This window comes from Topomyia yanbarensis, chromosome 1, assembly GCF_030247195.1.
Source record: "Topomyia yanbarensis strain Yona2022 chromosome 1, ASM3024719v1, whole genome shotgun sequence".
NCBI classification, from domain to species: Eukaryota; Metazoa; Arthropoda; class Insecta; order Diptera; family Culicidae; genus Topomyia; species Topomyia yanbarensis.
The window spans coordinates 4,392,128-4,419,770 of NC_080670.1; the positions used below are offsets into that span (position 1 = coordinate 4,392,128).

The window sequence follows — 27,643 nt, forward strand, 5'->3', positions numbered from 1 at the left end:
ATGTAATTTCAATCAAGTTTCTCCCCGTGCGTCGAACCGTCACCAGCCACTACTATAAGCACGCAGCCATTTGCGAAGAAAACCTTCGGCTTGTCGTATTTCGAGCACCGGTAACCTAACCCAGCTGTTGTTTTTGTTTAACTTTCTGGCGTTTCTCTTTCGTTTCACTGCACAACAAACTTTTTATAAAAAAAGGTGAAAAAATCGACTTCGTGGAAGCTCACTTTTTGTGTTGTCACAGTTATCAGTTTTTTTTTCGGGGTTTTAGTGTTAGTCAACGACTGAAAATAGATTACCTTATCTTCAGCGGCGGAGCCCACGAAAAAGCTGAATATTTTATTGTAATATTTTATCGTTTTATCGCCGCTGTGAAAACAAGTGAAAATCCCGTTATGTTGTGATTTTTATGTGCAAATATTCCGAAAAATGTTCAAAATTGAATCGTACATCACACCGATAATCCTAAGCTACGTGGAAAAGTATGTCAAAAATATCCGTCCGGAGGACTCACAGGTGTCCCTGTGGGGAGGCGAGGTGGTATTCCAAAATTTAGACCTGAAGTTGGATGTGCTGGAGGAGGAACTATCCCTGCCGTTCCAGTTTCTTTCGGGGCATATTCACGAGCTTGCGATCCGGGTACCGTGGACGAAGATAGCATCGGAACCGATTTTGATTACCATCAATACCATCGGTAGGTGAAATGTTGAGTTATGTTGAAAGTTTCTCCCAACTTGAATATGTAATTTTCAGAGTTTGTCCTGAAACTGCAGGAAGCGGAGGATCGCACCGTACTGAAGAGGGAAGGTAGCAAAAAAAGACTGAGTGCGGAGGAGGCACCTCCACCAGGTTATATGTCTTCGCTGATAAATAGGATTGCGAATAACATTTCAATTCGATGTCACAACGTAATTCTGAAATACGTGGAAGAGGATATTGTGGTGTCGATGAATATTCAACAGTTATCGATGGAATCCGCGGATAGCAACTGGAATCCGGCCTTTATTGATATTTCGCCAACTAGAGTTTTGTTGAGGAAGTTGATTAATGTTGTTGATTTGACGATCTGTTTGGACAAGCGAAATTCTGCTGGCAAGATAGAGGTGTGTCAGGAACCGGTACTTTACAGGAGTACTCTGCAGATTCGCGCTCTGATGAAGTATAGCAATGTTCCGGCACAGGATCGATCGTCTATCACGAGAATTGATGTTCACAGTAAGTTTCTGGATGTGAATGTGTCCTCTCAGCAATTTCCGATGCTGATGCGGCTGTTTGAGCTGGGGATGGCGTTGAAACAGGGAAAAATCAAAAGTGAAACCTCTCTGGGTCAGGACAGCGGAACAGAGGGTGAAGGAGAAGCTAGTCAGGAATCACTGCTTTCGTGGGCTTGGAATCTACTGCCGTCGTTCTTCCCAGAGGAAAACGAGAGTGACTATTCGGACGATCATGCGTTTCACGTTTTTCACTCCGGATGCTACGTGGATCATTTGAGAATGATTTTTAAAACGCAGGAACTGGTGGGAGATAGCGTGGTTGGTACGGCCAAAAAGATAAAATACAATCCATTTCTGAAGCTGGATTTGAATGGCGTTCACGGAGAGGTGGTTATGTGCGGTCTGAAATGGTTTAATTTCAGTGGAGGCATTGCTAAAATTAGTCTTCAATCGCTTGATGATTGCCCGTGTGGACAACCTTTAACTATTCAGCAGATACTTCAAAGTGAGGTTTCGGATTGGGTGGAAGATCAGCATGTAAGAAGTTCATTTTTCGACGATAGTTCAGGCGAAACGAGAAAATATAATGTTAACTGGAATTACCATTTGGGGACGTATAGCCAGGATGTTATGCTGAACAAATCGCCAGCTATAGCCATGGATATAGTACATGAAGTACAAGTTCCGGACGATCGTAGAACTTCGGAGTTCGGAAGCGATTTAGAGTTCAGTAATCTGTCTGAAAAGTACATGATCAGAGCATTTGTAGGGAAGTTTTGTCTCAAATTCGGTGCAGACACTCTTCATCGAATGAAGACGTTGATATCTTATAAAGACGCCTATGAATATTCACCGTACTACGATGAAAAACCTACTCCTAGCATGCAACAGCTGCCGCCTCCATCGGCGGAAGACTACGATGCTTTGATGAGTGAGATCCCTCTGAAACAGGTTCACATCACAATAATGACACCGGTTGTGGAATTACACCCGTTCGATCATGGCAAATTCCAGCTTGGTCGGAAACGCAGCAAAATAGTTCCAACTTCATCAAATCCGACGATTTCCGTTGAGTTTAACCGAATCGAATGTAACATTTTAACTCCGTTATACCCAAATCGACTGATCTTCACTACCTGTCAACTTCCGGAACCACCGTCTAAACTTTTCGATAGTTGTTTCCAATCAATCTCCGTAAATTTGGAACGTTTCCAAGGAAAACTGTGTTTTAATGAATCAGAAATGCTCATCGGAACTGCCATTAACCTAAATCTACAGTATCGATTCATCCTCCTACCGGAACTTTGGCCCAACAATGAATTAAACAAGATGGAACATAAATTCGGCGTTTCCGATCTAAAACTCGTGCTTAATCCGCATCAAGTTCTAGCTGTTTCATCCATACTTTTATCGCTTACGAATCAAACTGCTTCATTTCATCCTACATTGGATCTTCACGCAAATGTTTCCTCCCAAACAGTTCCAATGCTAGATCTTAATATATCCCATGTGCAATTGCGCCAGATCCATTCCGAGGGAACTGTTTGCTACAAGCTGACATCACGTAGTCTACGCTGCCTGTCGTTCATCCCAACGACGGCCTCTACGCAAAGATCTCTCACAGCTCTCTGGCCAGATCACTCCACGGATGAAGATTTCCTAACAGTTATTGTTCAACTACCGATCGATCGGAGCTTCACTCAATTGGAACATCCTCCTCTATTCTACGGTCGTTTCCTCGCTCTCAGCCTCAATCTAGATCCCGTTCTGTACGAGTATCTAAACATCCTGCTGGAACAGAATGCCCTGCTGAACGAAGATCCTTTGGTTCGGAGCCAAACACGCCACTCGCTCAGTCCTCAAAAATCAAAAGAACGAATTCAACTGCCGAAAAAAACCCAATCACAACCGATCACCTCGGTGCACTCAGGCTCGGATAAAGTGGTGGATACCCGACCGCAACCAGCCCGCCCGATCATCGGATCGACCGTCATCGAGGACGAAGATGTGAAACGGGAGGGGTCCAAACCGGTCGAAACGGCTGATACGGAGTTCTGGAAACAGCTTACCCGGCGCATCATTTTTCATTTGGAGTTTTGTCACTGTACGGTGTATTTTCCGGAGAAGAGTATCGTTCAGGAATCGATTGGCAGGTGTGAACCGGCAGAGGAGTTTGGCGATAATGAAATCCTGATGTTGAAGTGAGTACTGCGAACGTTATTTGATGATTAGGCTAGCATTATTTTGGGATCCGCATGGTTTAGAATATCATGTAAAAGGTCACTTGACATATCGAACATTTGGCGCATACCTAATTATGAAATTTGCGTTTCGACTTCGTATCATCAGAATCCGACACTGACTTAGAGCCAGCATCGGGTTGACATTCTCATCCCTTCTCTTTTGCTTCGATGCTCGCGATGACTGTGTGGATGGCGTCCACCGTCGATATCCCTTTCTGGAACCCATACTGCCTCTGCGATAGTCCGTTTTTTGCTTTCAGCGTAGGTCGTCAGCCTGTTGAGGGTGACAGTTTGCAGAAGTTTACCAATAGTATCCAGCAGGTATATAGGCGGATACGATTCTGGATCTGGTGGTGGTTCCCCAGGTGTTGACAGCAACATCAACTTCTGGATCTTCCATCTAGACGGGAAGTAGCCATCGCCCAGACATTTCTGTAGGACTCTCCTGAACATGTAGCCAACATAGCGGTCTTCAGTGTCACGGTGGGAATACTTCGAGCTTTCTTCGCTTTCAGTCCGTCGGACCACTATAAGGAGCTCGGCGTTGCAGACTCGATTGTCACCTGAATTTTCATCGTCTGCATCGACGTACGGTGTAGGTGGCCATGCGGTTGGGTCGTGCGTCGAGAAAAGACCCTCGACGATAATCTTCATTTTGTCAGTGCACATTTCCACTGGCGTCATTGGACCCTTAATCCTGGTCAACACGACACGGTAAACATTGCCTCAGGAGTTCGCGTCTACTTCTCTGCACAGCTCCTTGTAACAGGAGGACTTGCTTAGCACTATCTCACATTTAAAAGCGGCCATGGTCGCTCGGAATTTTGCCTTACACTTTTCTCTGCCTGCCTCCGACCTTGCTCTCTGAACGCGCCTTCTGGCTTCCGGGCAGGCAGTCTGAAGGATGCTGAACCTTTCGTTCCACCAGTACGTCGGATGCCGGTAGTTCCTCGGCATTATTACATCACATGCTCTCGCTACTGTTTCCGACAGCTCATCGGCATTCGGAATTGGAGCGACGTTTTCAGCTTCCACAAAAAGGTCCTTGTCGAAGTCTTTTATTTTCAACTTCCACTCGCCAGTCCTCACTCTCCGCGTTACAATACAATTCCACCGACCAATGGTGTAGTGGATCGCTTGGTGGTCGCTATGTGTGTACTGCTCACTCGCGATAGGTCAAGCTCTCGCCGGAAGGATCTTTCTTCAGCTCGAACATCATCTTGCCCTTCTGTGTACGCCCCGTTTTTAAAAACATTCTCTCCCAACTCCTTCAGCTGTGGTCCTCTCTCACTTTCTTGATAAGAGCGGCGTATGACGTGATATCATTCGCTTCGATGATCAGTGCATCACCGTTGTACCTCTCCGAGGAGACTTTCGTTTCTCTTCTCTTGTTTCCGTTCCTTTCGCTTCGCATTCTGGCTTCCCACAATGCACCAGTCACGGTCTTTCGCAACGTTCCTGGCTCTTCTGCTTTTTTCGGGTCCTCTTGCTCTCCCGACGTGTCCCTCACTCTTTTCTCCTAACGAGTATTGCCGTGACTCTTCGGTGTCATCTCATTTTCTGCGGCTCCCATCAGAGCTTTTTCGGCTGGCTCAGTTCTCATCAAGAGCACCTTCTGCTCGCGTTCAGCAGCTGTTATGACCGATTTAATACTCGCCACTAGCTGCTTCACCTTGGTGTACACATTGTGCTTGTCCTTCACGAGCTCATAGAGCTCGTCGATCTTTTTCCTCACCTCCGTCCAGTACGACTTCCCACGATGTGACGCATTCCGGATGGCGTCGCTACCTGGTGTCGGGGTGAACACTCGATTCAGTAACCTAATCTCCCGTTGAATTTATCGTGGCTGCTGCTGGTACTCGCTGTGTATACAGGTGGCGTCCTCAATCGCGTCCTCCCTTGCTCCGCTTGCCTCTCCAACCACAATTTTTGTACGTAATCCTCTTGTAATACCATGGTTATCTATGCAAGCAGGGAGGCCATGCTAGGGTTGACACTATCCTTCATGGGGAGTAGTGTTCAGAGCCGGATCGGCGTAAAATCGGGAATGGTCCATCCAAACCTAGTACCACCAACTAAATGGTGACGAGTTTTGAGCGTACCCGAAGACCTGCCAGGGACGGAGACAGCCATGCTGTTAGCCGACTCGCTACTTCAAGTCGATGTCAGAAAAGTCCTTCCCTACTGAAGGACCAGCCTGCCAGCCCAAAAGTCGCCGTCCAATTCGCGATCAGTATGCCGTAATCAGAATGTTACTGGCGTCGATCCTGATGCGCCGGTTGGCACTCCGGTTGGGCTAAAGTGCTTGTATAGATTTCTAAAATCTAAGGACTCGCTTCGTCGCAGCTGCGTTTGGAATTATGGCATTTTTTGTAGGTTGAGCAGAGCCCAATGCTACCCCAACCCCACCACATCTTAGCAAGAATCAAACTCCCAGTTGGTTCGAGAGGGGATAGGAGGGCGGTTGGCGGGGTCGTTAAGCCTGTGAACTTCTATCCTTCCTGTCCCTGCTACCCCCTTGTTTGTTTTTATAGGAAGGTTCAAAAAGCTTCAAAAGTCTGGCCTGTAATGTATTGGCACTGTACGGGACTCACGATTCACGTTCGTGCCTAACTACTAAAACACTCCCTTCTCTTTACGCCCTTCTTCTTCTCACGGAACTACATCAAGGTATTGGTTCGTAGGGGGGCTCGTTGTGCTTTCGTCGCACCTCTTTCTTCTGCTCTATCTCGGAGCCGTTATAGGTGCTGATTCAGCTCCCAGCCTTATAACCATCTACTTGGATAGTCCCCGACAGAGGAATTTATCCCGACACCGTTATCCGCTTCTTTGAGCCATTTAGCTTTCAGCTTCATCGAGATCAACTCGGATATTATCCTATTCCCACTGAGAGTTCTTCGGCAACGGAATTTTTCTCCATACCGGTGCTTGTTTCGCGAGCCCTTTTCGCCACTATTCTGTCGGGTAATCCACAGCGGCGAATCTACCTTACCGTGATAGATTGCTCCCGATACCGATGGTCGTTTCCGTGAGCCATGAGCGGTGGACCTAACCTACTCAACGGGCCAGCCAGTAGGTGCTGAGGTCTATACAGCAATTCCGGATAAAACATAGCTTCCGGTTCACTGGCTCCCCAACGATCCACTGCTTGCTATTCCATGCGATCTACTCGGTCTAATCCCCGGCGGTGGACCTAGCTTACTCACGAGCTACCCGGTAGGGTGTCGAGGCCGGTCCGGCGATTCCGGTGAAGTCTGACGTCCGCTTCACTGGCGCCCCGACGACCCGAACCCGGTTCTACGTAGCATACTACTCAACTGGTCCCCAACGGTGAACCCAGTCTACCCTGTCGGAGAGTCCCCCGGCGGCGGAATTTCTCCTGAAACCCGATTCGGTCCTTCGCAAATTCCTCTGCAGCTCGGAGAATATACTCGTAACCACTCTGTTGACAGCGTCCCGGCTATGCTCGTCGTAGCAAATCTCTTCGACGATATTGTCCATTGTTATATCTGGCACACCCCTTCGGACTTCTTCGAAGCTAGGGCATTCGAGGAACACGTGTTCCGGTGTCCCTTGCATGTTCACACACTCCGGGCAAAGCGGTGACGAAGCGTGTCTGAACCTATGAAGGTACTTCCGGAAGCATCCATGTCCGGACAAAACCTCTCCATTCTTCCTATATACCCAAGCAGACACATTTGGGATAAGTCGGTAGGTCCACCTTCCTTTTTTCCAAAATGTGACCACAACTGCTTGGATTTGTAGTACTAGGTTACTAAAAGCCTTTCAAAGTCTCCTTGGCCACATTGTCCACCGTCGTCGGTTCCGGAAGCCATGGGGGACGTTTCCAAATTCAGAAAAAACAGTCATCGGTTTCTTAGAGATGGCTTGACCGATTTGACCAAACTTAGTCTTAAAGAAAGATGTTTCATCAGTATGTTCACGACTTAAAATTATGCCGAAATTCATTATGCTGAAAGCCTTATGCCAAATCTTTCAATTTACTAATTACGGCTGTCACATACGACCTTACTGAAACTAACCAAAATATTCTCCGTCCACCATCCAGGCTCCCCCTCATCACCATCAACTCGGCCTTCAAATCGACGAGCCTGTCGGCCGGCATCAACCGTTTCCCCATCAGCCTTGCGAAAGCGGTTTGGTCGGACGACCGGGAAAGCTTCCCGTGGACCATTTCGCTGGCCAATACCTCCAGTTGGACCTACCAGAACAGACAGATGAGTAAACTACTGGACGAGATGACCACCAACATTTCGCTGGTGTTGAACTTCAAAGAGGACGGTGTTGCGTCGTCGGCCTGCTTCCACGTGGACACTTCACCACTGAAGGTGAACCTGTTCAAAGATCAACTGGTGCTGGTGAACGCGACTGTTCAGAGAGCTCTTTCCCTACCGATGTTTGAGTTCACCCGGGAGCTTGGTGGTAAGAAGGAACCTCAACTGTTGGAGATATCGCAGAAATGTGGTAGCACAGCAACGGCTGCTGACTTGAAAGAGTTTTTGGATATTTGTCATAATTCAAGTGCGACTTCGGAGGAAACGTTGAAGGAGGGTAGTAGGAAGGATACGCTACCGGTGTCGATCTGGATGCAGTGGACATTCTCCAAAGTGACATTAAATTGCATCGCCAAAGACGAAAGTGGTCAGTCGAAAGTTAAACTGATTGTCGAACTTGAGGACATTATCTATAGTTTGGATATGCAGGATGTTTATCTGCAGATTAAGGCAAAGGTTGGCGGTATGAGCGCTCAATGTTATGAATTTGATGACGGAAAAGAAAGTTGGATTAAAAATGAAGCTTTTGGATTGACGGTACAAACAGATGCCGGGGGCTCGAGCAAATCGGGAAATGATACATTCCTCAACTTGACTATTACTAAGGCTGAAACTACCAATGTTCACACCAAGTGGGATGCGGTTAAGAAAAACAGGGAACAGAATGAAACTTTGATTGAGGTGATTTTGAAAATTGAACAGGTTGATCTGCGACTGGATCTTGATTTACTGGAACAATGCGCCGACGTGTTGACTATCTTTTTTCGAAAGGAAGAAATGGATACTCCCAAAACTGTTCTAGGGGTGAAAGACCTACCACTGATACTGTTTTCAAGCAAAGGTTTGCGGTTGTTCGTCCCATTGCGTACAAGCTCCGACATTTGTAATGCGTATATATTTAAGATCAATTCTATCACCATGCATCACAACGTAGAGAATCCGATTTGTCGAATTCCTTTACGACCAGACGTTTACACGAAGGCTGCCCAAATGCGTATCCTTAATGTTCCAGGGTCGAAAATCGAAGATCGACAGTACGAACTAGTTCTGCGGGACATCTCCCTGAGTACTGCCCGTTGGTCAGATATTGTGACTTACATCGAAGAACAAACCTCCACAACGGCACACCACGACAACCCGGCATTTGAGTGGAACAATTTGCAGGATGTCCAGCGATCAACCGATTTTGAAGTTAACACTATTTTCAAAGAATTCCATTTCTCGGTTGTCTACGCTCCCTGTATCATTTATAAGCATGTCTTGATTTGTGGCCAAGCTATGGAACTCAACTGTATGTCCGACCTGTTGATGGATCTTGATCTCGATCAACTACGACTGGCAGGTCAAATCCTTCGAAAATTAACCAACATCCTACACATTATAACGCCTTCGCCGCAGCAGTCGACCTCATCTCAAAGCAGCGTTATTGATTTTAACCCTGCTCTTTTCACGAGTCCTCCCAGTCAGGACACGATAAGCATTGAGTCAGTAAAATCGTTTCGGGATACGGAGCCACCCCGGAACCGGCGAAGCTACTCAAAGCTGTCCAAGTTTGAAGAAGATTCTGGGGTTGAAACATTCCGAACCTCCGATGTAAAGCATGCCGTTGCCTCCAGTAGCAAACGAAGTGGTGGTGGTTCGCGCCAACGAAAGTTTTCAACTAGATCATCGTCTGAGCAGATAAAATCGTCAGTTGGATTACCGCCGAATCAACCAACTGTTCCGTACGAAGTGTGTTTCTTGGGTGGATACTTCAAGGTAAACCTCTTCGGCAAGAAGACTGCCGTCGATGAAGAACCACGACCATTATTCCGTGTAGTGTTGGCTCAGCCAAACGGATTCCTCTCATTGAATTTGTTAGAGCGAGTTGTTCAAATTTCCCTGTTTGACTTGATCGTAGAACTGGATGATCTTTTTCTGTTGAAAACACTCTCTGGTGAACCGGATGATCTAGGAATACCTCAACCTATCGTGAAGACCCGTTTCATCAACAGTTTGACCAAGAAAAACAACGAACTGAATGTGGATTTTATGCGACCCATTAAGTTTTCTATCTCCCATCAAAAATTGACAGTTATTCAAGATCTTTTAGATATTTTGAACGAATCTGTTGGTGGACCACCAGTCAAAGCATGCAGCGCAAAACCATCTAAAAAGCTGCCGAAACCTATTCTGAGTCGAAACAAATTCAAAACGATCAAGTCCAACTTGTACGACATAGAAACAGTCAATGTGCGACTTTCGCAAATGATGATCCACCTGCAGGACAAAGATCAGAAAGCATATAACTGCAAGCTGTCCTTCTCGTGCATTCAGTCATCGCTACGCGCGCAAGATCGTCCCGAGCGATTGTCGTTCAGTTTGGACTTGGAGGAGTTGATCTTTTGTCAGGGCTCCTTCGTGATCTTGCACCCATTTTCGTTCAATCTGCAGGCCACATTATCGCAAGAGTACTGGAAGCGTGATCCTTTAATACAAATGAAGCTACGTTCAAGCTACCTGCAACTGGATTTCAATCCAAAAAATTTGAACGAAATTCAAAGAATGACAGAACTATTCAACCAAGCGCTGGCAGCAAGAACACCCGGACAAAGTGAAACTCGTACCCCGGACATGAAACGTGCCAATATTAATCCAAGTAAAGAGAATTTAATCCCGTTAAATGCTCCCAGCTTCTCTCGCCGAGAGTCCAAAACATCCCAAGAAGAACTTTACCAGGATGATCTTCGAGCTGGAGCATTTCAGTTTATCGAGTCTACCAGAATGAACGAGCTTCCGTTGCCGTACCAAATCAAAATCATCAACCAGGACGTTGGAATCATCTGTTGGCGATATCCTCAGCCACGCGCCTTGTACAATGTGAACGTATATCCTGTGCCGATGAATGTAAGTAGTCCCCTTTTAAAATTTTCACCAGCTAACCCTTTCCATTTCCACAGACAGCCAAACCGCTCAGCATTCAGTGCAGGTTGGAATACTTTTCCGACATCTTCGGCGACTTCTTCGAGCTGTGTCAGTTTACGCTGTCCGAAAACGAAAAAATCGACCTGCATCTTCCCTCGCGCAAAATCGCTGCCGCTATCTGGCGAATCGTAATGACCCAGAGTGTAATCAACGAAAACGACGACAGTGAAAACGCAGAATACTCCGACGGACTCAGCGATTCCGCAGAACAGAGCAAATCAATTATCGCCAACATTACCGACGCTCTGAAGGATACTTATCTGGTCACCGGACGGATCGTTAATCTGCCCTACAGACTGCATCCGAAAATATTCGTCGCTTGCATGCGGGTGGATTCAATGTTCACACCCGGGCTGATTCCGAATGTAGAATTAACAGTGGAACTACGACCAGTTCAAGTCAACTTTTTCAACGTGTTTGACTTTCAGATGGAATCAAAACTTCCGAAACCATTCGAGCGCTATCGATTCTGTAAGGAAACGTTGGAGTCGAAAAGTCACAAATTTCTCATGCTAAATGCCAGCCTATTTCGAGTGCACACTGCCATCTATGACAACTTTGACGTACTAGTGAGTGGAGAACTGAGCTTGCACTGTGATCTGTTAGATTACAGTCATTTTACGTTCGAGAATGTGTTGGAACTTGTGGATTTAAGAGCGATAGCTGCTATCGAAGAAGACTCGCTGGAGCTGAAGGCGATTTCCGATGACATTTCGATTCGGTGCGGTCCTTCAATCGTGTACAATTTACTGGTTGCAGAAAAAGTTTGGAACTCTCCGGAAGAATCAGTGCTAATGTACGGAAAGTACATTGTTTGTAATCATACCCACGTCGGTTTAAAAATCGGTCAATTCGGAACCGGAGAATACACCTTTATCGGCACGGAGGAACTATGTATGTACGTTTTTAGGAGCTTTCATAACAAGCAACAGTTGCAGATTGTTTTCAATGAAAATACCAAAGAAGTCGCCTCGGAACCATTCTCTGTGGCAAAGGAAGGCTTGTTCTATGTGAAAATCCTTCCGATCCATGAAGAGGACGTGGAAAATGATAAATTGTTCGTGGTCCGGGTGGAAAATTTGAGCAACGCTCAGAAACGAATCACAATCGAAGGTCAGATCAGCTTGTTCAATATGACTGACCAGCGGTTGAAAGTTCAGTATCGGTTCTATAAGATCATATCGCATAGTGACAAGCACTATGTGTCCACCGGGTTTCAAATCGATGGAAACTCGAACGCCAATGTTTTCGAAGCGGCCAACAACAGAAATCAGCAAAGCTTCAAGATTGCGATTGATGGCGAAAAGAAAGGCTGGTCTGGAGACATTCCAATGCGGGAAATTATGAACGGTTCGAAGCCTTACCTGGTAAAAATTCCGACCGCGATGACAAAGGAAGGATATCTTAGCTACTGGGTTAGGATTATACGGGAAAGGATTGGCGAGTGTGGTGATGATAAGGATCTATTCAATGAACGAGTACTGGTGATTGTTTGGCCACTGTTTATGGTGCAATCAATGTTGACTGTTAATACGACGGTAGGTTAGCGGTGAACGAAAATGTGATGATGTTGAATGAAATGTTTACTTCACAGGCCTATGAGGAAAAGACTGATCAGAATTTTTCGGTATACGGACAAGGCGAACGCCGGCAGCTTGTCATCTCCGGTACCAATTCTGACGAGCATGAGTTGCTATTCCGCATGAAGTGAGTATAACTTAACTAACTAAAACTTTTTTAAGCAGAAGTTGAACAAACTGCGGGAAGCGCTACTTGAATGTTTCAATTGTTATTTTTCGGTACAAAGGTTTCTAATATTGCTTGAAACGCATTAGAAATATTTTCAGTTTTTTTAATTCTAGTCTCTCGCTCCCATAATTTGTGGACGATGAAAATTTTATACTAAAACAATTAATTGCTGGAAAGATAGAAATAAAACTACAAAAGAAATCGTTTGGTTCGTTGGAAATGGACACATCACGATGCTCGCGATCTTTTCTTCAACGGCTTTATTGGTAGCGTTCATTGTAGACAGTCAGTTGAAATACATTCGGGATAAGGATACTGCAAAGGTGATGCGGCAGTATCTGGAGGCTATATTTGCAAAGAAAGGGTATGCTGCTCAAACATACATACGGCGGTTAGTTGCAATGTTGCGGATGAGAAACGGATGTGCTCTGAGGAACCACTTTCGAAACTTCGACGAACTAATGAAACAATTAAAAGACGCTGATGCGAAGTTAACGGATTTGGACCAAGTGAGTCAGCTATTGATCTCGTTGCCAGCTTAGTATGATATCGTTACTATGGCAATGGAAAACATCGACGACAAGCAGCCGACCTTAGCAACAGTGAAAATTCGTATCGTGGCTGAAGAACAAAAGCGAAATTGTCGCGATTTAAATACTGGCATAATCAATTGATTCGATAAAACAGTACTGGCTGCTAGAACGGAAAGCCAGATGTTTATTGGTGAGAGAAAATATAAATTTAGTAGAAAGTGCCATGCAAGGAATCACCAATGAAAATATATCGGTACGAAGTGGCAATGTGCGTTTGAGCGTTCGCGAGGTTTTGTTCGTTCCTAACTTGATATCGCCGGGTGCACTGATGAATGTCAAGATAAACTTCGAGGATAATCGTGTAATCCTAACTAAAGATGGAAATATTATTGACGAAGCTATCAAACAAGGAAATTTATACTTTATGGCTATGGAGGTAGACAATGTAGACAACGAATTAGTGGACCTGGAGATGAAATCAGCATACAAGATTTGTGACAGAAGTGATACAGTCATTTGAGCTATCGAAGCTAACTGAAACTTCAACGGATTGGATAAGCTAAAATCGGCAAAAGTATTTTGCGAAACTTGTGCTGAAACAAAACTTGTGAGGTTACCATTTAACGACTATAACCCCCAAACCGCAGACTGCTGGAAAGATTTCACACAGATATTTGCGGGAAAATTATCCCAACTACTTTCGATGGATTCCAGTATTTTGTGAAGTTCTTGGATGACCACACGCATTTAGCCGTTGTGTGCTTTATGAACCAAAGGACCAGGTATTGGAATCCTTTAAGATATATGAAGGTAACTAAAATTCGGTGTGAAGAAGGCGTTTTTGAGATGCGAACTGGAACGTGAATAGTTCAGTAAGCAACAGTAGACGTATTATGATGATGGCATTGGCATTTAAATAGTCAACGGTGGGTTATATGCCACAGCACAATGGAGACGTTGATCGTTTTTATTGAACTGTCATTGAGAAAATACGAATGCTACTAGTATCACTTTTGAGAATCAAGGTGAACAGGGATCGAATAACTAGCGTCGTGAAGCTTTCCCAAACCGCACTTATTGACAAAATGTTGCTTCGTGATGATTGCAAAGCACGCAAAACATTGCTAAAGTTCGACTGTAGATAATACTATAAAAATGGAACTGCAAATATCCGTTCAGAGAACTACTTTGTAGCCTAATGGATGTTATGATGTGAACACGATTAGACCTGTGCTATAGAGTTGAGAATCCATGTCGATTTCAAGATGAAGCAGGACCGAACACTAACAGCAAGCGAAGTGAGTACTTCGGTACGAAAAGTGCCACAGGTTATCTTCTAAAGGTTTTTGGCTGTACGTTACATGGACCTCAAAGAAACAAAGAACTGTAGCAAGGTTATCGACAGAAGCCGAATACGTAGCGATGAGTAACTGCATCAGTGAGAAAATTTGGCTGAGCGGTCTAAAGATCGTTCATCTAATTTATACTCAATCCAAACACCAGGAGGCAGATATATTGACCAAATCACTACCTACAGCATTGTTTGAGGAGATGCGAGATCGGTGTACACCTAATCAACTAAGAAAGAATGCAGAAAGTGAATATTGAAGTAGCTTGTGATTAACTCCAACATTTTATATTTAAGCTTCTTGAAATAATTTTAGGCCCTATACTATGTTCACACTACAGAGTTAAACACGTTATAATAATTAGCAACAAAAAAATGTCATCAAGATAGCGTTAAAATATATTTTAACTCGTAGTGTGAACGTAGTATTACTCACCTTCTAAACGAAATGGCGAAGCGCACCTGCTGGTGGGCTGCCACTCGATCTTCCAGCATGCCGTAATACGAGCCCCTCTTACAGTGCACGCTAATCTCTTATTACTTCCATGAACAAATCAAATACACCTATTACTGTAGCAAAATAAATTACAATTTTGATCAAACTCTCCTTTTTCATTGACAGCTTCAAATCCCCGCATGGTGAAGATAAGAGGAAAGCTATGCTATCCTACCGCCTAGTCGACGGTCGATCCTTCTTCCAAGTGCCTGAACATTTCCGTACCGTGGAAACGGCGATCGAGACACTGCAGAAGTGCCACCGCATGCAGTGGCCCTGCTCCCGGGAGGACGAACTACGCTGGAAACGAGACAATTCCATTCAGGAAGCTACGCTACCCCTATACCGTTGTGCAGCCGCACACGAGCTATCCTGCTGCCTGATGTTGAGTATTGCGCCCTGGTGCCTATTTATTAACCAGCTTGGCTGCCGGGTACGACTGAAAAACTATACCACCGACGAGATTAATATAGTGGAACCGAATAATATTGTTATGCCGGCTTACATTGAGACGGGGTTTACGCTGGAGTTGGAGCTAGGAGTTGAACTGCAATCGGAACCGATCTATCTGAACGGTGAGGCGAAAAAACAGTCATCCAGTAGTTACGTGTTGCCAGCGGAAGGTTCAGTGGAGATTACGTTGCGGTCGGAGAGTATGGTAAGTGGATTTTTGGCTTTACGTTTATCGTTAACTTCAATTCTGAAAGTAAGAGGCAAATAATATGGAAAAAGGGTTTACCTTTACTTAGTTTTTAGTGCCACACATGTAAGAACTGTACATAAATGGAGTTCCTTTAGCCATGAGACATAAGGTTAAAGCCCCAATAACCTATAAACAAACTTAGACGGCGATTGGGACATTTGAAGTACGTGTGTTCCCAACATGGGAATATTGTAAACTTTAAATTAGGAATCACAGATTAACCTGTTGCATTAGGCAAATATGTTTTTGAACTGTTTTGATTTGGTATCTAACTGACGCCAAATTGGTGTCGGTTACTGACGAGGTGAATTCGAAACATCATAAACCAAATTTTCTAAGTTAGGTGTTGTTCCCTTATGTACATATTGGGTCAATTAGTTAATTTTCCATTTACTGGGTATAATCTTTGCAAGAAATTCAACCCAATCATCACAATGCTAATTTACAATAGTATTATTATTATCACAACTTAAGGAGAAACTGCTGAAATGTATGCTATTGTTCGGTTAGGGTTTTGTACCTGGAGTCTGGTCCTCAAAACTAAGCATCAAACCAACATTTCACATTTACAATGTACAGAATCATTGTTTATTTACATAGGAATGAAAAAAGTATCAGATTCAACCGTTTCAAATTTTACCCAGGACCTTAACTTCGCGTTTCGCGGCTTGCACCGATTCATTAAACACCTGCAGCACACGATCCACCCGTTCGGTTGTCGCATTCTGGCCCATCAGTCCAATTCTAAACACCTGACCGGCTGTTGGTCCTAAACCACCGCTAATTTCGACCAAGTAACTGAAAGTAACAATTTAAAAAAAAATCTTTCCATACCACTCCCAATTACACACATACTTCTTCATCGCATACTGCGAAACCTTCATCCAGTCGATACCCGGTGGCACCTTGATGGTCGTAACCGTCGCCAGACGATCCTTCGGCTCGGCGTACAGTTCAAATCCGGCCGATTCTAAACCGCGGTACAATCGCTTGGCACAGTCCTGATGGCGGGCGATCAGTGCCGGCAGACCTTCCTCACATGCCATCGCCAGCGCTTCCCGTAGGCCGTACAGTAGGGTGCAGGAAATTGTATGATGATAACTGTGCGAGGTGAGTTGAAATTAGCTCAGTAATATCGAATGACTATCGAATGTTCCTACTTACATGCGTGGTCTACCGAAGCAGCTCCAATAGTCGCCGACTAGCATCAGGTCCCAGTAGTACACCTTGACCTTGGTGTTGCGGCGCTTGTAGCGTTCACTGGAAGATGGAATGTTTCATTAATAAAACTTCCTCGCTAAACATCGTGATAAATGTAAATGTCACGGTCGTGTTTTTCACTGCCTCCTTCGTTACTAAATTCATACAAAACAAAACAATTAAGGCGATGTTCCCTCCTCTATCGATTCTACGAAAACGTGTATCAGAAGTAGCGATTTTCGTTTTTCTGTGACAATCCAAGCATTCAATCCCGTTTTAATTTACGCTCAATAATTTCATAAAATGAAATAAAAGCAATGTGCATCATAAAATGCAACCAGAACATAATAAACACGGAAAATACGCACACCAATCATGCTTAAGTTTTCAAGGTCGGCGCTACATTCGCTAAGTCAACAAACACCATTAGAATGTACCTTTTGCTGGTGCCATATACGCGTTAATCGCTATCTCTGTAGTCGCTATAGTCTCGCACAAAAAAAAACAAACATGCTATATTTTCTTCACCACAAGTACCTCATCTAGAAGCAATCAAACCAACCACTCCAGTTGTGATGATAACGAGCTAAAAATATTATACAATCCTGACAAGATAAAGCAGAGCTCTCTAGTCTCTAGTCGCACAAAACTTATAATCGAAGTACTTACACCGCTCTCTGCCCGAACGACATCGGAGTTATGCCAGGTGGTGCCCCGAGTACCTTCTGCGACCCAGTATAGATGGCATCAATTTCCCACTGATCCATAAACATCGGCACACCACCCAACGAGGCAACGGTGTCGACGATCAGCAGACAGTTGTGCTCCCGGCACAACGCACCAACACCTTGCAGACCTTGCAGAACCCCCGTTGAAGAGTCTCCCTGCGTCAGAAACAGTACCGACGGTTTGTGCAGGGACAGTGCACCGCGAATTTCCTCCAAGCTAAGTGATTGGCCCATTTTCGATTTGACGAACCTCACGTCAGCCCCATAACGGGTAGCCATATCACCAGCCCGGTCACCCCAGTGACCGGTGTGACCGATCAGTATCACATCACCGTCTTCCAGTAGATTGCACAAAGTCGCCTCCATACCGCCGTGACCGGACGCACTCAGACAGAAGGTAGCTGCGTTGTTGGTCTGGAACAGATACCGGACACCTTCCTTAACGTCGTCCATGATTTTCAAGGTCTCCGGGTGGAGATGTCCCAGAATGGGTCGACTCAGTGCATCCAGCACCCGTTGGGGGGCGTTCGATGGTCCTGGACCCATCAGGAGTTTGTCCGGAACGACCAGGGCCTCCCGTAGGGCGGCAGGCGAGGTGATTTTGTATTCCATACTGTTCTTTTCAAGCGGTTGCTTATTTCTGTTCACGATTTTTCACTTTCACTACGTGTTGAATGGCTCGATTGAAGCTGAATGAGCTGCTGAGCGCAGAGAGAACCGGTTTTTATGCTGATGTACTACATTGAACATGTGTTTGGTGGCAGTGTTGTCGGATCCAACATTTACCCCATAAAATGATTACCATTGGAGGAACAGAGAAACTGGAAACTTCCTTCAATGGCACTTCACTTATCAAATTTTATTATTCTAGACATTCGGACGGCGTATCATTTTAGACAGATACAGGAACACTTCTGCGGTCTCGCTATGATGACGACGACAAAAAATGTAAACTCGTGTTGAGAATGAGAGACACCAGCAAAGTGATAACACTATAGTAGGCACATAACATGTTTACACATCGGATGAATCTGAGACTTGAGAGAGCACTTTATGACTACGTTGCGGTTTCTCACAAGCGAGATGATGATAACAAATGCCAACACCAACCAGTCGCACATGGATGGTTCGTCTGAAAGGACAGGCGGGAAACATGCGAAAAGCGATTTATCGTTGAATGTGGGAACGCGAAGATATTTTCTGTGGTTATACAAGTTTCCTGCTTTCCTCGTCTGATATCTAATACCTTTCCCTTCGTATATATGAATCACGTTCCTTATATAGTTTAATGACCTTTCCTCATAACGCTAGATCTTATCTAGCATAATGCCGGCTAATTCACAATTCGAAGAAAATTAACAGTTCAAGACTAGTTAGTAGTTTTCAAACTTTCAATGTCTACACAACGTTGTCCGTTCCGTCAGAAACCAAAAAATCAGATCAGATAAGTTGCCCATGTTTTCGGGTTTACAAAATAATCATTCTTCGTTGTCATTTCTTAATAGTTAAATGAATATAAAATGTTTTGTGTTTTAATTTCGAATAAGAAGAAAGCTACATTACAACAGAGTGATAAGATAAAAGATCAATTCAGCGGTACTGGGAACATGAAACTATTTATAAAAAGAACTTCTTGGAGAGTTTCACAATCTTTTTTCCAATCTTGGATAAAGTACTTTTACAATTAGGTTTCACCTTTCCAAATTGAATGCTTAGGTAAATTTAATTAGCGGACCTAACTATAACTTTTAGTTCTGTTTGTCCAAGAATATCATTGAGGTCAAGTGCATTTTAACCCATATTTTCTAAAGAGTATATTGTATGTATGCAGAACTGAGGGTAACCTTTCCTACACGCCACCGAAAAACTACCTAAAATTGAGTACTTTTGACTCAATCTCGTGGAAACAAGGTAAAATTAGGTCAACTGTGTTGAAGGTAGTTTCTATTTAACTGCGGCAAAAATAATAACTCAACCTTGAGTTTAATTTACTTAACTTTAAGTTGAATTTACCTAATTTTGAGTATACCCCAAACAACTCAAAAGTACCTTACTGCACGGAAGACCTCGACTGAATCGAATTTCTCGTTTTGTTTTTGACAACACTAAATTTAAGTTAAAAGAATTTATTCTGTAGGTTATTTTATGGTTGCGTGTAGGATTCGTTGGCCTTTTTTCCTGTGTCAACTCATAAAGACACGGTTGCTAAGATTGTTCGAATGCTCAAGAAATGTAGTTCTGTTGTTCCTACGAAGCGTTCTGGACGTGCATCGAAGACAAGTTTTCGGTTTGACAGTGCTATCGGCAACAATTAAAAGCAGAATCGTAGATTATCCGCTCCGAAAATTGCAAAGCAAATCGAAAGTATGATTTCTATACACGTTATATATCAGACAATCCGAAATAGACCTCATAAGCAACTTTTTGCGGGTAGAGTAGCTCAGAAGAAACCATATTTATCAGAGAAAAATATTAAAAATGGCTGCAGTGGTCAAAGGATCATATTTCATGGACTGTCGACGATTGGAAAAAGATCATTTGGTCAAAAGACGTAGACGAAAATAGTAAATGGTGAAAGCTCAAAAAGAGTGTTTGAAACTTACAGTCAAACATGATGGAGTTCACCTTACACTTTATTCATTGCTTATCATGCAACAAGTATTCGGCAATTGCGGCAAGTAATTGAAACTGAATGACATAATATCGGAAAAGAAACAACTGCCAAACTTGTATAATCTCTGCCACCGCGATGCCAAGCTGCTCTTGTGGCCAAAGGTAGTCACATACTTTTTTGCCTCATTTTTTATCGATGTTTTAAATATTTGTCCTCAGCCACTGAATTAACTTTTTTCGTATAAATTTAAATTGAATTCATTTAATTACTTCCAATAGAGAAATAAAATGACTACACATAGTACATACTTTATTGTTTTGATACATTTTTTAATCGAAGATGTCCAAATTGACCAAGGATGGATAAACTTTTTTCACATACTGTAAATATCATTTGCTGGTGAGTTCAAGTAGTTCGATTGCAAGTTACAATTATCCTTTTCTTCTACTATATTATTTTGTTTTTGTTGTACTTCTATTAGTTTGTTTTTCCACAACTCATTTTTTTGTGTTCGATTATAGAGGTTTTAACCTTAAGGTCATTCGCCTCTTCGGGTTAGAAAAATCTCTTATGAAAAATTTCTAACCTTATGTGCGGGGTCGGGACTCGAACCCAGGTGCGCTGCGTACAAGATTTACCAATTACGCTACGTCCACCCCCTCCACAACTTATGTATACCGAAAATAATATCAGTCAATTTATACACTTTTACTTAATCTTTGCATATTTGTTCTTTAATCGGCATGCTATTTTTCTTTTTATTACTATATCTTAAGTTAGATTCATACTAACACTTACTAACACAATGAATTGCTTATTCTCTCATATACACTCACAATCTCTCTTATTCAAAACATACAAACGCCCCTGGCCTTCACGATAACACGCGCCTGGTTACAAAGGCGAGCATGCAATTGCAGTTATCTACACATACTTACACCCGCGATCTCTCTAACATTGGGGCACCCTGGTCATTGAATGAACGTTTTAGCACTTATAAATTTAAAAACGCGATCTCAAGCATTAACCCACCCGAGGGGCAAGCACTAGCTGGTTTGAGTGCGTCGTATTGAAAATACCAGCGTATTTTGAATATAATTTAAGTAAATAATGAAAGTATTTAAAAATTCTGCTGTTGTACTTAATAAGGTACTTAATATAATTAATATCGTTCGATGTGTACGTACTTAAAGTATTTAAAGTACAAGTTGATGGTTATTAAAATATTTTGCGTATTTAAAGTACGAAGGTGCTGTGCTTAAAATCGTTTTAGTAATTCAAGTACAATGAATTTGACACGCACTTTTTGGAATCTTTGCGGTACTTAATGTACTTTATGGTACTTAAAGTAACTAATTATGTAAGACTTTTGGCACTGCGTCGTATTGAAGATTTAGTGCTTGCCCCTCGAACCCACCACTAGCGCGATAATCATATGTACTTCCTGGGGCATCACCATAGTCCAGGGATAGCATAAGGGTATGTGCATTGGGCCGGTGTCCTCCTAATGATTGCAGGCTCGAATCCGGCATGTGGGATGATTTTTTTTCACATAATAGCTTACGTATAACTTAGCTGACCAGCTCTGTCGAAAAAATTCATACACTATGCGAACCATCTACCTGAGTGTGGTGAATTACTACGCTTCGTTGTAGAAAGGTGTCCGGTTTTTTTCATTAGAGTTGGTCAGCTTACGTATAACTCACCATTTCGATCCGTTTTTCCCGTTCGATATCACCAAGAAAAAAAATTGCAGCCGTACGCTTCCTGATATCAAACACGATGCTTTCTGTTCGCTATTTTGCTAGCAAATGGACGTTGACAACGCCAAACAAAACCGAAACAGAAGAATTCTTAAAAAACGGTACCGCTCTTTGTGCAACATGCTTATCAGGAGAGCGCGCCATTTGGCATAATGGACGTTTAGCATAACGTACATTTGGCATAATTTTGAGCAGTGATCATCCTGCAGGTCATTTGGCATAACGGACATTTTGCATAATTTTGAGAAGTTATGTAGATTATTTAGCATAACGTACTTTTGGCATAATTATTTTTAATTTATGGAAAACGGCCATTTGGCATAATTTTGCTAAGTGATCTCACTGAAGGGCATTTGGCATAACAGGCGAATGTGTAGTTTATCAGAGGATGAGCCATAAGGCTAAAGCTGCACTTAGCAATAATAATTTGTTAGTCTTGTCACTCAGTTACTGTCGGATTATGATGAGAGGAACGCGCAAATGTGGTTTAAAACAATTTTCTCTTTAGTGGAGAAAAAAAAAATTTTACCCAAATTTTCTCCACTATGAAGAAATATAGCATATTGTATTGGCTTGATAAGCCAAACCAAGTTTCGGTTTATTACTTCTCATCGATTAAATCAGAACTCCTTTTCTTGCGGGACATCACGTATGAATAGGGGTTTGCTCAGAAACACAAATTGTGTTTTCATTTTTTGGAGCTAGCGTCAATCCGGCGCTATCTTAGTCCTGTCACTAAGTTAGTGTCGGTCGTCAGTGAGTTTTAGCTTTCCACACAACCTTTTTTATAATTAAAATAATCCTTATTACCCTTCTTTATCTCATGAGCTGTTCTTCAGAATTATATACCGTTCGATTAAGACGATAGTTAACTTTATCATTTCTATATATCGCCAAGTTTTTTCATGATGATTTGTTGAATGTATTTACATATATTGAATAATCGGTTGTTACAGTGCTTGGGCGTGCTTACTTGGGCGAAGCCTGTGTAATGCGGCATAACCGAGACCGAGGTGTTACTCTAACATAGGGGCTATGAATTAGTTAAGGTCCGATGTCGCGACAGTGATGTCGGACAGCACATGACTTGAAGCGATGTGGCGACACGTAAATGTGGCTTTTTAATTTATGAAGAAGAATAAACTAATTAATTTTGGATATTCAGCAGTAGCACGGCTCAAAATTATGTCAAATGACACGAAGTCTGAAGTTATGTCTGTTTCCCTGTAGATTAAAAATGGCAAATAACCTCCAGTGTGATCACTTCTGAAAATTATGCCAAATTCCTCTGTTATGCTAAATGTCCTTTATGCCAAATGACCCTCACTTTTCGCCAAATTAGAAATTATGCCTAGAAATAAAATAAATTATGCCAAATGACCTTCAGTGTGATCAATTCTCAAAATTATGCCAACTGACTATTATGCCAAATGTCCGTTGTGCTAAATGACCTTATGCCTAATGCCTAATGATATATTTTGATGTACGAGGAGAACTATGTAAAATTTAATACCAGTTCACTGCTAGAATTTCAATTTTATAATACTATACATAGCAGGATGTTCCAGATGACGTTAGATTAACCAAGATGGAAAAATTCAGCAACAAGGTGTTGTTGTAGCAAGCGATCTGTTCATGTGGCATTTAACGTTTATCGTTCTTCTCAATGGGCACAATCAATGGTGAAGATTGCAGAAACGATTGCATCTGAAAACGGCTTTACCTGTGTTTCGAATACATGAAATTCCCCCATTGTTTTGGCCAGATCTAGCATAACCAACTCGGCAACAGTTGCATCCCATTAAATGGTATTGGGTAATATTGAAACGGGATCTGAGTAAGGATGGTAAAGAAGTCTATTCCATGCGAGATTTAAAAAATGTGTGTTTCTTCTGAATTAAGAAAAAATTATTAAAAAAATTGACCGATCTACACACATTCAATTTACGATCAATTTTTGATCGTAACACCCTTTACAACGAACCGATTTTGGGTTTCCTTCTCCTATAGCTCTCGCTAATTAAAGAACAATATTGATGGCGCCGGTGGTTGAGTGGTAAGCATAACCGCCACTCACCACGGTTGGTCCGGGTTCAACCCCCGCAGAGGTCGTTGAGATTTTTTGAGATGAAAAAACTCCGTGTTTACGCCTTCCTTCGGAAGGGAAGTAAGACCATTGGTCCCCGGTCCATGATGGGTGATATCTAGCCCAAATAATGGAGTCACCTCTCTGGCGTCGGAGTTTGCCACCATATCGGAATTTGGGCAACGGAAAACAGCTAGAACATTAAGAAAAAAAAACTTTCTGAACATTTATGTGATCCAATTTATTCACAGATAATTTGATTCTTCCCTCAGGTCTCGCATCTGGTGCTCACATCAACGACGGAAAACAACATCAGAGTACTACTCGTCGCATCGCAATTCATAGTGGCAAACTATTCCAGCCATAATCTACGCGTTTGGTGTTTTGCAGTTTTGACGAGCGAACGTTTAGATCAAATCCGTCAGGATGAAAACGATCCTCACACTGGCGCTCTCAGTATTCCCCGGAATGACCGAAAGAGCGACAAGTAAGTATCCTTATTTCTTTTCAAATGAAGTGAAAATTCAAACCCAATTTCATTCATCATCAGCCCGCAAGGAATCACTGTGACCGCCTTCAGTAACCTTTCCAAGCACAAAAACAAGCTCAAGTTCAACAGTACCTACAACTGCTACCTGACACTGTATCAGCAGGATGGCAAGGAGTTCTCCGCTCCTATCTACCTCAATCGGGCGCTGTCCCGGAAAAGTTTCTGCGTGCAATTTAACGACCGGTTCATTGCCCTCTCGCTGTCGATCGTGGGCCATCGTGAGCAGCGCTTCGTTTCCATCTACGACGATCGGTGTCCATCGTTTGCGGTGGAGAATCGAACCGATTTCAACATTTACGTTGCTCAGTCGGACTCGAAGGATGCTAGCAAACCGGCCCGTACGGCCGTACCCGAGTGTGCCGTCGATTCCAACTTTGTGTGGTATCAGATTGTCGGTTCCCGGCAGACTGTGTTCTATACCCCACCGGCGCTGGATGCGGTTTTCCCCGAAACACAGGAGGTTGAAATTGCACTGATATTTGCCTGCGTTAGTGGTATGTGGAGGGGGGTTTATTTTACGTTCAGTTGATTAATTTGATCTTCGCCAATGATTTCTAGGCAGTGCAATACGGTGGTCTCATCCGGTAAAAATTGACGAAAGCAAGAACATTTTCCTCAACATTCCATTGTATGGCGATCTGAGGCTGGCTGTGAATATTGGAAATAGGACTACCGAGATCCTAATCGATTACATAAGTCAGGTGAGTGGGTTTTCTAATGAATTGAATCACGATTGATCAAACCACGTTTTAGGATCTGGAACTCTCGTCAAAAAATATTCGCACTCGACTACCAAACCCGAAAGCACTATCAACATCGTCCGATCCGCTGTTAAAACAGGATTCCTTCACGTCATTCAGTACGAATTATACCTCTCCGACTCAGTCCAGTTTGTATCCGCCGCTGCAATCCAAACGCAGTTCCTTCCGTGGGTTCTTCAAATCAATTAATTTGACACTGTTCAACGACCAGGAAGAGAAATGTTGCTCCAAGCGGGATCTTATTTCGTTCAATTGTGATCGGATAGGAATAGAAATGAACTCAGGTGCGGAGGGGAGTAAAGTTTTGGTCCAGTTTGTCAATATTCAGGTGGACAATGAACTACACAGTAGTGGGGAGTACGATTTTCCAGTAATTCTGTGTAGTGAGGATCACGAAGCGAAACAACGGAGAGCGAATGTGATGCCAAGTCAGCACACTTTGGAGGACCATCTGGAAGAATTGGCCCGACATGCGCTGTGCACTATTTTCGCCGAGATGGAAGCGGGTAGTTTGACGGCGGTCGAAGGTATCAGGCTTAAAATCAATCCTATTCGAGCGTACATTGAGGACACTTATATCAACATTCTGTTGGATTATCTGATGGAATGTCTACCAATGAATCTACTGTATCAGCCAGAGATCGCTTCAGAACGTGTGAAATGTCCCCCAGGACAAGTATTGATTCCACGAATAGTGATTCAACAGTCTTCCTACTTAGCAGATCCTATCAAATTGCGATATATTCGAATCGAACCACTTCACGTACTACTCTCCGTCCACACGTGTATGCGACTCTACATCGCATTAGACCACAGCCCGTTGGATTTTTCGTTATTCGAACGAAACCAGGTTCGAACGCTACCGATGCGTTTTGGAAACTGTCTTGGAATGCACTACTTATCGGGAGCGATCTTCGGTGGAGGTTGGGTAATCGGGTCGCTGGAAATACTTGGCAGTCCCAGTGGACTAGCAAGATCAGTGACAAGTGGCCTTCGTGACTTTGTGTCACTTCCCGTGCAAGGTCTATTTAGAGGGCCTTGGGGTTTTCTAGTGGGCCTCACGCAAGGATCTACTTCACTTGTTAGAAATATAACCGCTGGAACGGTAAATTCTGTCACCAAGCTTGCCACGTCAGTAGCAAGGAACCTTGATAGGTTGACGTTGGATTCGGAGCATGTGCAGCGGACAGATGCCCTTCGCCGACGACGGCCTCAGGGGATGACGGAAGGATTCACACAAGGTTTAACTGGGTTAGGCATCAGCATACTGGGAGCTGTCGGAGGGCTAGCTCATCATCCACTGCAAGCTAAGCGACCGATCGACGTTGTGACTGGTGTGGGGAAAGGTATTGTCGGTGCCTTTGCGAAACCGATCAGTGGGGCTGCGGAACTAGTGGCTCTCACCGGTCAAGGAATGCTGCATAGCGTGGGGTATAACACGATGCCAACTCCAAAGTATTTCGAACAGGAAAACCATCGGCTGGAACCAATTCCGTACAAGGCGTTATGGGAGCCGCAGATTGTTTGCGAGGGATCGTTACTCTTCGCAGTTCAAGCCACTCTAGTCACCAGTCGGAATCAGTACACGCTGGTGGTGGTTGGTGTATATCTGACAACACTAGTCTTGCTGAATGTTGGTCAGGGTCAGCTGCTGGAGGTACTGGATCTTAAGACGATCCTTCCGAGTGTGGATGCGATCGATTCGTCGCAGGTGATATTACGGATAAGGCCGGAGTTGCCTCCACCACCAGTGGATTATATGGTGAGAAATTGGGATGCATAAATTAGCAAAATAATTATAAATTCTTTCATTTTTTTCAGTCCTATCCCATCTCCAGTCGCACCTACCAGTTCGTACAGGAATCGACCCTGCAGCTGCCGAAACTGTCCGGCTATACACTGCCTCCGCTGGCGAAACCGACCTTACCGCAAGGTTTGGATAGGAACCCAGATCGTACATTTTCGACGACCGCCGGTGGTCTCGAGTCTAGCTCGCTGGTGATCTTGGAAGATGACGATGAGCCGAATCGCACTCGCGATGTACTGGAAAACGCGATCGTCGACGCAGATGACTATGGACAAACAACGGTGGACGTTCCCGTCATCGAAGGTGACGATAGTCGACCGGATGAGAACGAACGTCGTCTGGTTTTGTATGTCGACGAAAGTTTGGCACGGTATCTGGTGAAGTATGTAAATTTGTTGAAGAAATGTCAACAACCGACCGGTACGGTCGTATTCGCACCGTTTGACGGTAAATAACATTCCACGGGCTATTGCTTGACCGATTAGGGAATCCAACCGTTCGAAATGGTTAGGTTAGCGATGGTTTGGAATCGTGTTCCAAACATAAAATTTTAGTCAATTTGAAACCAGACGTATTAATATTATTGTTTTAT

The 27,643-nt window shown here is 43.6% G+C and overlaps 2 protein-coding genes across 2 annotated transcripts; one reads left to right on the forward strand and one right to left on the reverse strand.

Annotated features, from left to right (window-relative positions):
• Nucleotides 1-181: 181 nt before the first annotated feature.
• Nucleotides 182-27,616, forward strand: LOC131676669 (intermembrane lipid transfer protein VPS13B). The gene is made up of 11 exons (XM_058955904.1): nucleotides 182-691; nucleotides 751-3,412; nucleotides 7,524-10,635; nucleotides 10,689-12,251; nucleotides 12,308-12,420; nucleotides 14,966-15,497; nucleotides 24,206-24,420; nucleotides 24,484-24,977; nucleotides 25,042-25,184; nucleotides 25,237-27,006; nucleotides 27,066-27,616. Exons 1-11 carry the CDS (start codon nucleotides 427-429, stop codon nucleotides 27,504-27,506), a joined length of 11,310 nt encoding a protein of 3,769 aa, XP_058811887.1. The 5' UTR covers nucleotides 182-426; the 3' UTR covers nucleotides 27,507-27,616.
• On the reverse strand, nucleotides 16,108-18,405 carry LOC131676686 (alanine--glyoxylate aminotransferase). The gene is made up of 4 exons (XM_058955936.1): nucleotides 17,412-18,405; nucleotides 16,707-16,802; nucleotides 16,398-16,643; nucleotides 16,108-16,340 (listed from the first exon to the last, which is right to left on the reverse strand). The coding sequence occupies exons 1-4, from the start codon at nucleotides 18,080-18,082 to the stop codon at nucleotides 16,172-16,174; spliced, it is 1,182 nt and encodes a 393-aa protein (XP_058811919.1). The 5' UTR covers nucleotides 18,083-18,405; the 3' UTR covers nucleotides 16,108-16,171.
• Nucleotides 27,617-27,643: the final 27 nt, after the last annotated feature.